This window comes from Nematostella vectensis, chromosome 4, assembly GCF_932526225.1.
Source record: "Nematostella vectensis chromosome 4, jaNemVect1.1, whole genome shotgun sequence".
Classification (NCBI taxonomy): domain Eukaryota; kingdom Metazoa; phylum Cnidaria; class Anthozoa; order Actiniaria; family Edwardsiidae; genus Nematostella; species Nematostella vectensis.
In genome coordinates, this window is record NC_064037.1 from 2948170 (window position 1) to 2964203 (window position 16034).

Sequence of the window (16034 nt, forward strand, 5' to 3'; positions counted from 1 at the left end):
CCTAGAGCACGCAGAACCTCAACACCCTGACGACCCAGGGAGACTACCCTGGCATATCTCGCCATACTGAAGTCTCACGTGAAAGATATCAAGACCTAGAGCACGCAGAACCTCAACACCCTGACGACCCAGGGAGACTACCCTGGCGTATCTCACCATCCTGAAGTCTCACGTGAAAGATGTTAACCCTGGAGCACGCAGGACCTCAACACCCTGATGACCCAGGGAGACTACCCTGGCGTATCTCACCATCCTGAAGTCTCACGTGAAAGATATCAAGACCTGGAGCACACAGAACCTCAACACCCTGACGACCCAGGGAGACTACCCTGGCGTATCTCACCATCCTGAAGTCTCACGTGAAAGATATCAAGACCTGGAGCACGCAGAACCTCAACACCCTGACGACCCAGGGAGACTACCCTGGCGTATCTCACCATCCTGAAGTCTCACGTGAAAGATATCAAGACCTGGAGCACACAGAACCTCAACACCCTGACGACCCAGGGAGACTACCCTGGCGTATCTCACCATCCTGAAGTCTCACGTGAAAGATATCAAGACCTGGAGCACGCAGAACCTCAACACCCTGACGACCCAGGGAGACTACCCTGGCGTATCTCACCATCCTGAAGTCTCACGTGAAAGATATCAAGACCTAGAGCACGCAGAACCTCAACACCCTGACGACCCAGGGAGACTACCCTGGCATATCTCGCCATACTGAAGTCTCACGTGAAAGATATCAAGACCTAGAGCACGCAGAACCTCAACACCCTGACTACCCAGGGAGACTACCCTGGCGTATCTCACCATCCTGAAGTCTCACGTGAAAGATGTTAACCCTGGAGCACGCAGGACCTCAACACCCTGATGACCCAGGGAGACTACCCTGGCGTATCTCACCATCCTGAAGTCTCACGTGAAAGATATCAAGACCTGGAGCACGCAGAACCTCAACACCCTGACGACCCAGGGAGACTACCCTGGCGTATCTCACCATCCTGAAGTCTCACGTGAAAGATATCAAGACCTAGAGCACGCAGGACCTCAACACCCTGACGACCCAGGGAGACTACCCTGGCGTATCTCACCATCCTGAAGTCTCACGTGAAAGATATCAAGACCTAGAGCAGGCAGGACCTCAACACCCTGACGACCCAGGGAGACTACCCTGGCGTATCTCACCATCCTGAAGTCTCACGTGAAAGATGTTAACCCTGGAGCACGCAGGACCTCAGCACCCTGATGACCCAGGGAGACTACCCTGGCGTATCTGACCATCCTGAAGTCTCACGTGAAAGATATCAAGACCTGGAGCACACAGAACCTCAACACCCTGACGACCCAGGGAGACTACCCTGGCGTATCTCACCGTCCTGAAGTCTCACGTGAAAGATAGCAAGACCTGGAGCACGCAGAACCTCAACACCCTGACGACCCAGGGAGATTACCCTGGCGTATCTCACCATCCTGAAGTCTCACGTGAAAGATGTTAACCCTGGAGCACGCAGGACCTCAACACCCTGACGACCCAGGGAGACTACCCTGGCGTATCTCACCATCCTGAAGTCTCACGTGAAAGATGTTAACCCTGGAGCACGCAGGACCTCAACACCCTGATGACCCAGGGAGACTACCCTGGCGTATCTCACCATCCTGAAGTCTCACGTGAAAGATGTCAAGACCTGGAGCACGCAGGACCTCAACACCCTGACGACCCAGAGATATATAACCTGGCATATCTCGCCATCCTGAAGTCTCACGTGAAAGATATCAAGACCTGGAGCACGCAGAACCTCAACACCCTGACGACCCAGGGAGACTACCCTGGCGTATCTCACCATCCTGATGTCTCACGTGAAAGATGTCAAGACCTGGAGCACGCAGGACCTCAACACCCTGATGATCCAGAGAGATATACCCTGGCATATCCCGCCATCCTGAAGTCTCACGTGAAAGATATCAAGACCTGGAGCACGCAGAACCTCAACACCCTGACGACCCAGGGAGACTACCCTGGCGTATCTCACCATCCTGAAGTCTCACGTGAAAGATGTTAACCCTGGAGCACGCAGGACCTCGACCCCCTGATGACCCAGAGAGATATATACCCTGGCATATCTGGCCATCCTGAAGTCTCACGTGAACGATATCAAGACCTGGAGCACGCTAGACCTCAACACCCTGACGACCCAGGGAGACTACCCTGGCGTATCTTACCATCCTGAAGTCTCACGTGAAAGATGTCAAGACCTGGAGTACGCAGAACCTCAACACCCTGACGACCCAGGGAGACTACCCTGGCGTATCTCACCATCCTGAAGTCTCACGTGAAAGATGTCAAGACCTGGAGCACGCAGGACCTCAACACCCTGATGACCCAGAGAGATATACCCTGGCATATCTCGCCATCCTGAAGTCTCACGTGAAAGATATCAAGACCTGGAGCACCCACGACCTCAACACCCTGATGACCCAGGGAGAGACAGCTTTCACAGCAAGCGTCTCGCCGGGGTAAAAGTCGCTCAGAACTCAACACTTAACATCGATGACCTGGATCTTGAACCCAAAATATGGGAGCGCCAATTCTTCGTGAAGATCCTCACAGGGGTAGTCTCTGGAAAGCGGAACGTGTACGATTACACCCCGTACCCCTCCCTGGAGAAATCATTCAAGGGCCTGCAAGAATATGATGACTTCCTTTTCCGATTCCTAAACCTTGCTATAATCCGGACTGCTGTATCGTTTACGACTCGTACGATAGTGTTGATGGAGGGGTATGTGGATCGGCATGGGGGGCCTGTGGTGATGATGTTTTATGACGTCACAAGCGTGATTGAGCATATTCGCCGCTATGTGAACAATGGTCTTCGGAATATATGTTGATTACCGCAAAAAGATCGTACGAGTTGGCGGGTTTTATTGTATCTGAGTAAAGGCAATACAAAAACGATGTGTTTTAATTTTTTTTTTTTTTTTGAACGTTTGATTGTTCTACGCTTTTGATGTTTACCAGAACAGGACCCGTTTTAATGTTCTACGCTTATAATGTTTACCAGAACAGGACCCGTTTTAATGTTCTACGCTTATAATGTTTACCAGAACAGGACCCGTCACCTTGTGACGATATGTTCCTTACAGTAGAGCTTACCTTATTACAGTTAATTTTCGCGTCACTATATTTTCGCGAATTTTGCGATTTAAAAAGATTCGCTAAAATTAAGTGTCGCGAAAATTAAGTGAGTACATAAGAAGTTTTGGGTTAATATTGTCCGTTTAATAAGATTTATGGTAAAGCCCCGTGCAAACTGCGCAAGCACCTGCCAGCATTGCTAGCGAATTCTTGCTCGACTGACCACCAGACAAAGGAAATGTCAGAAAGGCCATTTCCCATTTTGACATTTCCTTTGTCCTATAGTCAGTCAAGTGAAAATTCGCCAGCAATGATGGCAGGTGCTGGCGCAGTTTGCACGGGGCTTAATAGCTTGGCTAATTAGTCATCTGCTATGTTTAAACGTAGTGTTATCCATGAGCCGTATTCAATGCAAATGCATGCAAATGAATCAAGTCAATTGTCTTATCTTCATTTCCATGCATTTGCATTGAATACGGATCATGGATGATACGTTTGAACTTGGTCTAATTTGCATTTAGTACGGTTAGGGGTTAAGTTGGACTTGTATTTATAGATTTTTATGAAACTAAATTTAACACACGCATCCTTTTTTGTTACAAATTGTTTCAGTTTTGATGATTACAGCACATTTTAATTCCACTTGTTTGGCTTGATTTTAGACCGCGTTGATCCTAGTTCCAAAGTCCTCAGTTCCTAGTCAGTTCCTAGTCAGTTCCTAAGTCAGTTCCTAATCAGTTCCTAGTCAGTTCCTAGTCAGTTCCTAAGTCAGTTCCTAATCAGTTCCTAATCAGTTCCTAAGTCAGTTCCTAATCAGTTCCCTGCCTCGTACCCAGGCGCTTACGAGCGTGACCGGACTAAGCGTTAGTTGACCTTTCCTTGTTCCTTCCTTCTATCTATGAATGTTTTGCACTTAGTAATGACTCAAATAGAAATTTAGCATTTATCCGCTAAATAGCGCAAAAATCGATGTAAAAAAATAATGTTGGCGTATTTCCAGCCGTACATTTCAATTGTATACAGAAAATAGGTAATTTCTATTTTTTTTTTGTTATTAAAAATAACCTCCCCTCCCCCTTAACCATTAGGAACTGATTAGGAACTGACTAGGAACTGACTAGGAACCAAGAAGTTTTAGGAACCAGGATCACCGCGGTTGATTTTAGTATCCCAAATCGCGAAATCGCAAAAATATAGTGATTTATTTTTTTTACAAACATAGAAAAAAGTGCGAAAAAAAGTGTCCCGAATTTCAAAATCGCAAAATTTTGACGTCGCGAAAATTTATTGTAATAAGGTATTTTACAAAAAAAAAATTTTTTTTTCGCAGGATCCATTATATTAATCGTTGAAAACAAAAACACAATTATTTGAGATATTTGTAATCACTGTAAGTATTTCTACAACATTCTTCAACAGCTTAGCTCATAATTTTCAAAAATTAAATATCTCATTGAATCAAATCCAACACACAGTACCTTCGTTTGCAAATTCTTCAACATTAAGTTCAGCTTCGATGTCTAGCTGTGGAACACGTTTCACGTGTTTGCATTTCTTTCTCAGGCGAACAAATTATGATGACACATTACAAAAGTCCCAGAACCAAGTTCTTGAAGATAGCACTAGCTAACATGGCGGCTTCTTCATAATTCTCATGCCGTTAAAGGAATTTTAGTTCCATAGCGAAACGATCTGTTTCTCGTCTCCATACGTATTTGCTAGCCTTTCTCAACGTAAGCAAACCAATCTAGATCTTCATTTGTATTATCAGACACATCTCAGAAGACCAAAAATCAAGTAATTGAATAAGCTTCCAAAGCATATCCTATTCCAGGCATAAATTATATGCTTTCTCGGCGACGATTTTGATTCCTTTGATCTTCCCCATCATCAGAAAACATTTTTTGTTTCTAACGCTTATAATAGTAAAGATATTCAACAGATTACTAATAATAAAGAGACAAAAGATTAACATTTATAAAAAAGATTTTTTTACATTTGCCTTGTTCTGTAAATTGTGCCAAATCCCGGTTTGATTAATCATTTTAAAGCTCTCCATAACGTTTACAGGGGGCCCCCTTCATTTGTTTTTTTTTTCTAAAATTAAACACCAGTAGGGTGTGACTGTGCCCCTTCCCAGTTTTCTTAATCTCATGACTACTGGCTATTAAATATACGAATCAAAACTAATTTTAACTCTTCTAATCCCTTTAAGAGCAGTATGCCCCAGAACATAAATACACGCCTGCTATGCGTATGGTATTCTGGTATTCTACACGCCGATGGTTGCTATAGCAAAGGCGTTTCGCCCTTTTGGTAAATCCATGTATTCGTCCCACCTTTGTAACTCAAAGTCATATGTGAACGCCTTATGTACAGAGCTGTCAGCGTTGATCACTAGCAGTTTGTTGTCCACTATTGTCGCCCGACACAGAGAGCCAGATGCCGGAATAGGCGGAATCTCGGACCATTCACGCATTTGTTCGTTAAACACCTCCACCTCGACGACATCTTTACCCTCCTCGTCACACCCACCAAGGACGATGAAGAGTCTGTCTCTCGTCACAGCAGTACAGCCATACCTCCTATACTTCATGTGGGGGAGATTCCTCCACTCCCCTTTATCCCCGTCGAAGATCTCCACAGATCTCAAAGCGCTGTTAAAGTAGAACCCATCCCCTCCCCCCGCCACGATCAGTTTGCGTCCTATGAGCGCCCCTGCGAAGTTGCACCTTGGCGTTTTCATGGATGGGAGGGTGTACCATGTTTTACGGCGCACGCTGTACAGCTCCGCACTTCTCAAGACACTACCCTGATCACACCCTCCGGCAACCACGACCCCGTGCTCCGTACCCATCGCGAATGCCCCCCAACGCCGCTTGCGCATGTACTGAATAACGCTCCACCGTCTAGTTACGAAATCAAACACTTGTACGGTGTTAAGTGCTTTCCATCCACCGTAACCTCCGAGAACAACAATCGCCGGAATCCCAGTGATTGTTGCAGCAGAGCAGGCGGTTGTTCTCGCAGGTAGCGGTGGGAGCGTTTCCCAGGTCTTGTTTGTGCAATCATAGGCTTGGACTGTATTAACAGGTTCGTTTCCTTGTCCATCCTCGGATCCTCCGATCAAAAAAATAAATTCTCTTAACTCGATAATGTCATAGCTTGACTCGTAATCTTCGCCATTGTAATAAACACTCTCCAATGACTCGCAGTATTCGATTTCATTATTATGGCGTTTAAACTTTGTCTCGATTTTATCCTTTACCTCTGCCGGAATAGCCTTTACCTGGCTCAAAACTTTTAGAATTCTCTCCTGGAGAGCTGCAAGCTTTTCAAGGTCGGGCTCAGCTTTCGGATTCTCGAACTCCTCTTCAAGTTTTGTCAGCGCTGGGTCGTTCAGATCTATCACTGATCCAAGTCTCTTCTCCCAGCGGATTTTGGGCTCCTTTCTCGCGTCAATCATCTGTTCAAGTTTCGCTTTGATCTCTTTTGGTAGCGAGCAACAGTTTGAAAGCCACTCTCTTAATACTGGCTCCATTTAAACGCAATTCAGCCTAAAAATACTTCTATGGTTGATAAAAATAATAACAATCCTTGTATTGAAACTTGCCGTTTTGGTGAGAACTTGTTGTGCAGCTAATTAAGGTTCTTTTAACGATAACTCGTCACCACATTAACCGTAACATTAAATTATCGTAACATTAAATTAAAACATTTCCGCTATCTGCAATCAGGCGTACGGCTTTCTATTGTAAACATAAAGTTTGCCAAAAAAAAAATCACATCTGCATAAAGTTGCAAGTTTTCTCGTTGTTCGAGTCGCTTAGTTACCGATATTCCGTATTCCACCTAAGATTTCTAGCCTTGAAAAACTGGCTTTATTTACTTAACAATGCTTGCTTCGTCGAATAAAGACAGAAGAATATTCCAGAAGGCCTTTTTTATCGCAGGAAGGATCCCCAACCGACGAGCTGCATGTATTTCAATTGCCATATAACCACGGTTTGATTTACATAAAAATAAACCAAACCATGCCACTTGTCTTCATTTCTTACAGTCTGTGTCTTGTAGTCTGCGTTTTGCAAATATATGTATGCTTGAAATCTAGTATATTGATCAAAATTTTATATAATGATGCTGAATTTGGAAAGTCTAAAAAACCTTTAAAATGTATATCTCCGTTTATTCATTAATAATTCATGCAGTATTTTAACAGGAGAAAATAATCCCCATTATTACAACGAAGTGCAATTTTAAGAACTTTTGACAATAATGCCTATAGAGTTATTGCACAGGTTCTCCACGGATGAATTCTATGGTCGCTTCTCGGGGTAATATTATTTGATTGTCATTTGATGTATTCTGGTCACTTCTCGGGGTAATATCATTTGATTTTCATTTGACGAATTCTGGTCACTTCTCCTGGTAATATCATTTGATTTTCATTTGATGAATTCTGGTCACTTCTCGGGGTAATATCATTTGATTTTCATTTGATGAATTCTGGTCACTTCTCGGGGTAATATCATTTGATGAATTCTGGTCACTTCTCGGGGTAATATCATTTGATTTTCATTTGATGAATTCTGGTCACTTCTAGGGGTAATATCATTTGATTTTCCCAAGAACAATCAAATAGTTGTTTTTCCTGATTTTAAGGTAAAAAATAAACAAGTCCCAATTTCCTTTTCTTTCTTATATTATTTAAATTCTTTTTCTTATTTCTTTTCTCTTTTTCTTTTGCAACTTTTTTCTTCTTCCTATATTTCTTTCTTATTCCGTGCTTTTTTCCTTATTTTCTCATTTCTTTTTGTAGCTACTGCGCATGTGCGAGTAGCTACTATGTCATCACGTCGAAGAAAAAAAAGATTTGCCGCGGGGTTTGCTGGGAAAATTTGACTTCGGATACACTTCGGGATATGATCGTTACGAAGCGCCAGCCTAGAATCACTTTAAAAAGAAGAAAATATGTAAATAATCATAAGATTTTGAAGTTTGTTAAACAATTCTTACATATTCGCTTCTATGGCAGCTTGGTTTGATAAACTCGAACGCGGCTGCATTCCATTCACATTCTGAGTTATGATCGTTCAAACTTTACGTCAAGTTATTGATTTATAAAGAGTTTGCAATACGTGCCGAAACACACGAGCTCATGTAAACACGCTCTCATTTGGTCATTTCGAGTATTTTAAGCTCATGTTTTTTCGCCCGTATCCGATTCCTTTTGACATTAAATCAAGTTGCAAAGCTTTTTTGAGGTTATCTGTAGGTTCAAACATATTATTTCGTACAAAAACATGCCCCCCCCCCGCGAAATTTGGCACTTTTTATATTATTATGCAAAATACATAACTTATTGTACAACGGTTATGTGATCAATTGTAGCAGGTATTTCATCTTTGTGAAAGAAAAAGTAACTGGAATTCGACATGCTCGACGTGTCTTTTCGAACAGCTCAATACAAACACTAATAAAATTATTTTAAGAATCCGATTTTATGGTGTTGGCTTCGTGGCTAAGTGGCTTAGGTCAGTGATCGGAGTCCTTAGGTTCGATAAGGCCACGTTTAGAGTCCTCCCCACTGAATTTTTTTCTTTTTTTTTCCTTTTTTTTTTTAATCCTTGGGAGTCTACCGTTCATCAATACTTTTTATAGTATGATTATACTAAGAAATAACCCAGAGATATATAATAACATTACAGTTGTAAATACTTGCTGCAGTAGCTACATGCACGTCTTAGGGGCCTATTTTAATAACTTTCCTCTTCTTCTTCTCCCTCTTCTTTCTCCATTGCCAAGTACATGACGAGACGCAAATGATCTAAACTGTAAGTTCCCGATTTACAGATTCCGGAGTAGCGCGTTTGTCTGTCAATTAAGGATTAACTTGTCAGCTTCTATTCCTGACGTTTTAAAGTTTCAGCAACGAGTTATAAATTCCTCAACCCAACATAAACCACTGACACTGTTTTGTGTTTGGCATAAGAGAAGTTTATTATAAAATCACTACAAACTGATAAATGAAAAACTAAAATAATAATAATAAACCTCTCTGCCACCCTTCACACAAAGCCCAGGGTGGGAGGGCGGGAAAAATATGAGCTTGATATATAAACGTTGAAAAGAACAAAGAATTATAGAGTGAAGCTGTGAACGTGTGCTAGCAATCAAGACTAGAGATAACTGAAATACAATATGCTGGCTTGAGCAATTAATCCCTTTAAGCTAGGTGCCCAAAGGGGGGTAAATTCCTCAACCCAACATAAACCACTGACACTGTTTTGTGTTTGGCATAAGAGAAGTTTATTATAAAATCACTACAAACTGATAAATGAAAAACTAAAATAATAATAATAAACCTCTCTGCCACCAAACCACCGGCCAAACAACAAAACAGTGCAGAATGGAAGCACGTAGCTGGGAAGCAAGCGCCAATTTTGATTGATTACTAAATTCTAAATACAATTTGTAAGAGTCACTAGCCCAATCACCATACAACTGTATCAATTCCCCTGGTACTCCGTGGTTAAACGCCCAAGAGGCACAGCCGCGTCGAAATGAGTGACCCCGATATGAGTCAGCATGAGTAACCCCCACTGAGCAAAGCGCCAGACGAAATTCGGTAACAAAACGGGACTTCGTCAAAGCAAACGGGCCTGAATGACCAAGCAATAAAAACAGCGGTTTGCGTGCAGAAGCGGGTACCAGGCGAATCATGTTGTTATAGGCAGCGACCGGACATAATAACGAGCCTGGAATACGTAACAGAGGAATGTGTAATCGACGCTGACCGAACTGAATAGTTTTTGTATGCTTAAACGTGACGATAAGCCCGTGTTCGTTACACAAAACATCACCCCGTGTGAGATCGCGGGTAGGATTAAATGCCTTAATAGAAAGCGGTACGATATTAGCTATACGCGCCATAAGAAAAAATGCAAAGAGAAATGCGCAATACAATCTACTGTTCGCGCAACTAGCAATAAAAGGCTAGGAGTTACCGGTGGAGCCCTCTGAGGTACATGTGGTATCCTACGGGAAACTCCCCGCAGGGCTAGGGATAAACTAAAATCCTTAGTAAATGCATAGTCATAACCGGCGAAAAGATGTAATAACTTGACCCCACTTAAATAATTACGAATCGAAGGTGGTGCAATCGAACGACTTAAAAACTGTACATAAAGACAGACCGTATCTATGTCTGCTGGTAATGGAGTCAAGTCAAAATATAAGCAAAATAGAAAAAAGGCCTTAAATTGAGTCTTTAAATTACTATATGTCCCTGTGCTATAAGCAGCTTGTAATGTCTGTCGTAGATCCTTTTGCAGAGAGGCCAAAGCCGAGGAATCTGCAAGAAAGAGCGAGCGAATAAGTTACGACTGGAAGGCGAATTACCAAGGAGTCGTGAATGTGAAATGGTCCGATGAGATTGTAACACCCCTACAATTGGCGCAACGAGCGCTCTCCAGGAATCGTTCCTTAACAGTGGAGGCAACGGAGCCCCATCTTGAAAGCAAATCTGAATCACAATTCAACACAGACGGTAGGTGAACCGCTCTGATCTCAAAATCATAACTCGCTGACAAATAACAAATCTCGCGAAGACAGGAATTCAGGAAGGGATGGCGAGTTCTACCAGAATTCAATACCGTGACAGCAACCTGATTGTCACAGCGCACGGTTAAACGGAGTCCCGTCCACCGTTGACCCCACAACTTAAGCGCCACCACAATAGTGAGAAGTTCCAAACAATTTATATCGAGGGACTGAGCAACAACCACATCCGGAAATGAAGCGTGGAAATATTCATTGTCACAAACGCCTCCACAACCAACCAGGCAAGCGTCTGTAGAAAAAACTTCCCCCGGAGAACTCCAAGAGGTAGTTTTAATCATAGATACTCCGTTGTATTCCCGCAGGAAATGACACCACCAAATAATATCCTTGCGAAATTCCGCGGTTAAATTAACGTGAAGATGATTGTATTGAACTGTTCGTAGCAGACTTAATAAGCGCGAGATAAACACCCGACTCTGACGAACACACTTTGAAACAAACACAAGTTTGCCAACTAGGGATTGTAACTCCCGTTTGCGAGCAGTTTTGCGGTTCCTCCAATCATGTAAGAGAAGCTCTAACTCCGCTAGCCGCTCAGGACTAACTGACAACGTAAATGAATTCGTGTCTACCATCACTCCCAAACACAGCATAAGCGATGAAGGCGGACAAGCTTTGGAAACAGATTCGATCAGTCCCAGAGAGGAGAGAAGAGTCCCCAACTGCTCAAAATCGGAAGTCGCAGAGCTAGCCTCAGAAACCCCAATGAAATCATCCAAATAATTAAATAAAACTTTTCCTTGCTGTCGATGAATCCAAGCTACCGCTAAGGTGGCGCGCTGACATGCCTGAGCAGCAGAGCGTAACCCCATAGTTAAAACAGTTTCAAAGTAATAATGTCCATTCCAAATATACCCAAGTAAACGGTAATCGCCGGGATCCACAGGAAACTGCCTATACGCCTGCCGCAGATCCCGCTTATAGAGAAAACAACCCGGGCCAAACTGCACGATCGCTTCCACAATGTCATCTATAGTGGGATAACAAGTCACGAACGGATCTCCCAGAAAACTATCACACGGAATACCATCATTTACTGAACCGCCCTTAGGCCAGCTCAAGTCCACAATTACCCTACGTTCTTCAGAATCTCGCTTGGGAACCGTGTTCAACGGTGAAGTAACAAATCCACCCCCGAAGGGAGGATCCGTAAACGGCCCAGCGACACGACCAAGCGAGACTTCACGTTGTAAATGCTCTGAAACTTGAGTCGCAAAATTGAGCGCACCCCGGTGAGTGCGAGCATCAAAAATAGGAACAGTATCGCCAGTGAAACCCACCGGCCAACCAAACTCCAGGAAATCACAAATCATTTGGTCGTCATAATCATACAACAAAGTCCTCCAAGTATTGACCTTTAGGGAACTTGGAACGGGCAGGCGAGAAACCACAAAGTTCGGGCGACCAGAACGAAAAACTAACTCATGTGCGTACAAATAAAAATCATTCGCCTGCTGAGAGTCACGAGGAAAGGCCGTGGAAAAACCACGACAGTCTAGAACACCAGCCTCCACCGGCTGAGGAAAACACACATCATGAATATAATCAGCGCCCGTGGAAAAGCCACGACAGTCAGGAACTGCAGCCTTTAGCGGCTGGGAGCAAGCATCAGCATTCAAAGCACAAAACGACATATCCGGAAATGAAGCAACAGTAACGGAAGGAACGCCCCCAATGTCTTGACCAAGGGCGAAGTTTATCAGTTTTTTTTTATTCCCCTGAAAGCGGACAATCAGATGAATCCTCTCTATGCGATTCCTGTTTTCTCGATTGTACCCAACAAGCCGCACAAATATGTTTTACCCATTTACGTTCGCCTCGGACGTAACCATAATGATCCTTGGTATGAATGCACTTCTCGCGTTGATAATCTCTACAAAACAATGTCGGCCCTGAACTGTAAGACTGCTTTTTCGGCGGTGAAAGTAGCTGACCATGGAGGGTTCTGCTTTCGAGGTGGGAAAAGGAATCACCCCACTTCAATAAGCCACGTTCGATTTCAAGCAAAACCGCTCCATGGAAGGCAAGCACCGCCTCCCATTCGTATAGCTGTGCGTGGTACATCAGCGTTACCAAATGTTTGTGTCGTTCGGCGCGCTCGAACGAACTGATCTCTCGTAATTGTAGAATCTGTGCATACCCCGCCACGAATTCTGCCATGGTAAGACGTTCGTAAGTAATCTCCTGACTAGCACGAGTCAAGGAAAGAAAACGTTGCGGCCACAACTGTTTAACTACAACTTCTGAAGTTGGACGGTCTTCCTTGCCAGACTTCAACTTACCAGCTTTATTTGGCTTCCGTAACGGAGAGGAAGCCAGCGCACCCATATCAGCTTCCTCATCGGACTCACTGGATGCAATGGGCAGAACATGAGCCACACGTCGATCCGCCGCGTCGGCCAAGTCATCCATGGCTCTAAGCTCGGGCAAAGTAACCGTCGTCGCACGGCGCGGCGATACATCTTTAGAAGATCGCGACGACGAAGCAACGTCGGAGGGCGGCAAGGAATGGGACTGACGACTGCTAGCATGATCGGCCTTCAAACTTTGAACCTCGGCCGTGAGAGTTTGAACAGCGGCGGCGAGCGAATTCAACAGTTCGTCGTTCCGTGTAGTAGAATTGCCCCGAATTTCGGGAACGCCCCCAGGACCGTCACAATGTTTCCCTGGCACGCCAAAATCATGATCATTTACTGGCTTCTTGCAGCCTGGACATTTCTTTTCTCGCGGCATCGTAACAGTGGAAAAAACAATATGAGCTTGATATATAAACGTTGAAAAGAACAAAGAATTATAGAGTGAAGCTGTGAACGTGTGCTAGCAATCAAGACTAGAGATAACTGAAATACAATATGCTGGCTTGAGCAATTAATCCCTTTAAGCTAGGTGCCTAAAGGGGGGTACATTTACTCGACATATGAACCTTTATGAGGGTTTGTGTTTAGCCGTGAGATTTTGTGTTTAGCCGTGAGCGATTGTGTTTAGCCGTGAGCGTTTGTGCTTAGCCGTGAGAGTTTGTGTTTAGCCGTGAGAGTTCGTGTTTAGCCGTGAGAGTTTGTGTTTAGCCGTGAGCGATTGTGTTTAGCCGTGAGAGTTTGTGTTTAGCCGTGAGCGTTTGTGTTTAGCCGTGAGAGTTTGTGTTTAGCCGTGAGCATTTGTGTTTAGCCGTGAGTGTTTGTGTTTAGCCGTGAGTGTTTGTGTTTAGCCGTGAGAGTTTGTGTTTAGCTGTGAGCGTTTGTGTTTAGCTTTTATGTTTTAAAACAGTTTGAGGCTTCCTTTGGTTCGTATTCCAAATGATTGCGCTCAATAGGGCTATTTTTGAAGTTTTGCTGAACATAAAAAGTTACCGAAGTTACCCGTTAAAAGTTACCCGAAAAGTCTCGGGTGACTGAGAGGTCCCGAGAACTTTCTTATGCTGTGTTTACACTTGAGCGTCAACCTAGGTTCAGTTTGTGGTTAACTGAACCCCGGTTAGGAGAAATGTTTTTACACTTGAAAACTTAACCTCGGTTGATCATTCAGCTGGAACAGCCCCGGTGTTATCAATTTGAATTCTGAGGTCAAATTGCTGCTGCGATTATTGTGATTTTTCTGGCCGTCTTGCCTGATGTTTTCTCTTATGTTTGTCGTTTTCGTTGAGTATTTTGTGCTAGTACGTTAGGGATTCGCAGTCCTTTCACTTGAAAACAAGTTTGTTTAAAGTATTGTGTAAAATGTCCAGCAAAATGCGCAGATCTAAAAAACATGTGGTAATCTCATGACTATTTAGTAATGACTGAAATCGGAAAGCGATAGCTGACAAGAACTGTCAACAGATTTGCCTGTAACCTCGGTTGAGTACGCTCAACCATGCCTCCTGGAATGGTTGAGCTCAACCGAACCTAGGTCGCGGATCCTTTGTAATTGCCGGCACATGTGGCTATTTCGAGCGACACACTTCAAATCTAACCTAGGTTGGGTAGTTATTCAACCTAGGTTGGACGCTCAAGTGTAAACACAGCATTAATATTTAAGCCATGTGAATTTCGGGCACGAGAAGTTCGGGGAAGATTAAAATATACAAAGAGAATCATCCTTTACATGAATCTTGGTGGTAAAGTGGTAAACTACGATGTTTGACGATATTTCAACACATTTAGATACCATAAATTTTATAGAAATTAGCCAGCTTTTCAAATTTAAGAAATAAATCGTTTTCGGGCCCGAGAATTCTCGGGTGTTTCGAGAAACGAGCCCCAGGTCAGTGATAGAGGGCTGTTTTGATACTGCACAGAAACCAATGAGTGTGTGGCGCAATCGGTTAGCGCGTTCAGCTGTTCAAGTCCACCCACGGACGAAATTTATCTTTTGCAAAAGTCTAACAATTCTGTTTGTGACAACGAGCACTTAGAAGCTAATAAACAATATTAAATGAACAAATTAATCATGGTATTATAGCTCGAGAGTCTTTTATCTGATTCGCCAATAGCGTACAAGGGATGTTTCCTGGAAAGTTAAAAGAGAGTTTAATTAACTAGATACCAAGTATAAAAAAAGTATATTTTCATTCGGAGGAAAATTTCCCACCAGGTCAGATGGAAATTGTTCCAGGGAAAGGAAAACTCTGCCAGGAAGAGTCTGAAGAACTTAGCAGGTACCGGGGCTTTGCCTCAAAGTAACTGTACAGTGGACTAGATGTAAGCAATACTCGATATAACGTTGAGATACTCTCGATATCGATTTCAGGTCCCACCATCCTCGGGGACCCAGGGCCTCGCGGAGTGCGCCGAGAAAGAAAGAGGAGTAAAAGAAGTCTTTCACTCCTTCTTTGCACGCTCCCTGTGTGCCCGATCTCCGCGACGCCCTGGGTCCCCGAGGACGAGGTCCCATCAATAATAAAATATATGGAAAATGATCTCGATATAACGATGTCGACTGCAGGTCCGGGCGTGTTTTTTCTCCCCAGCAGTATATCGGGGCGGGTCGATAACGAAATTAAAATAAAATAAAATTCGATCAAAAAGCCTTGGCTTAAAGCAACTTACCAGAAAAATATAGAATCAAGCAAGCAAAATGAATAATGAAAAACAATTAACTTCCCTTTGGATATCAAATGGCTGCCCCTAAAATCCCGACTCTCGAGGCAGCTGCCCCATTCTTCGCTGGTAGGCTATTTGAGGTACCACCACCTTGAACGATGTCGATATTGTTTGTTTTTTTTTTAAACAAAACAAGATTATTGGGGAGCGAAGGTAAAATGATCAAAACTCACACAGAGATTGACTGGTGACTGTTC

General features: G+C 43.5%; 2 protein-coding genes across 6 annotated transcripts; both read right to left on the reverse strand.

Moving 5' to 3' along the window:
* Positions 1-2906: 2906 nt before the first annotated feature.
* LOC116617843 (kelch-like protein 5) lies at positions 2907-7802 on the reverse strand. The gene has a single exon (XM_032380899.2). It carries the CDS (start codon positions 6675-6677, stop codon positions 5409-5411), a length of 1269 nt encoding a protein of 422 aa, XP_032236790.1. The 5' UTR covers positions 6678-7802; the 3' UTR covers positions 2907-5408.
* A 2098-nt stretch (positions 7803-9900) lies between these two features.
* Positions 9901-16028, reverse strand: LOC125561884. 5 transcript variants are annotated; one of them, XM_048726633.1, is made up of 3 exons: positions 13042-16026; positions 11615-12912; positions 9901-10490 (listed from the first exon to the last, which is right to left on the reverse strand). In XM_048726633.1, exons 1-2 carry the CDS (start codon positions 13490-13492, stop codon positions 12470-12472), a joined length of 894 nt encoding a protein of 297 aa, XP_048582590.1. In that variant the 5' UTR covers positions 13493-16026; the 3' UTR covers positions 9901-10490; positions 11615-12469. The 5 variants fall into 5 exon arrangements, with proteins under 5 accessions (XP_048582590.1, XP_048582591.1, XP_048582589.1 ...); XM_048726634.1 differs by lacking the exon at positions 11615-12912 and having other exon boundaries at positions 13042-16028; XM_048726632.1 differs by having other exon boundaries at positions 11615-16024.
* Between the last annotated feature and the right edge of the window lie 6 nt (positions 16029-16034).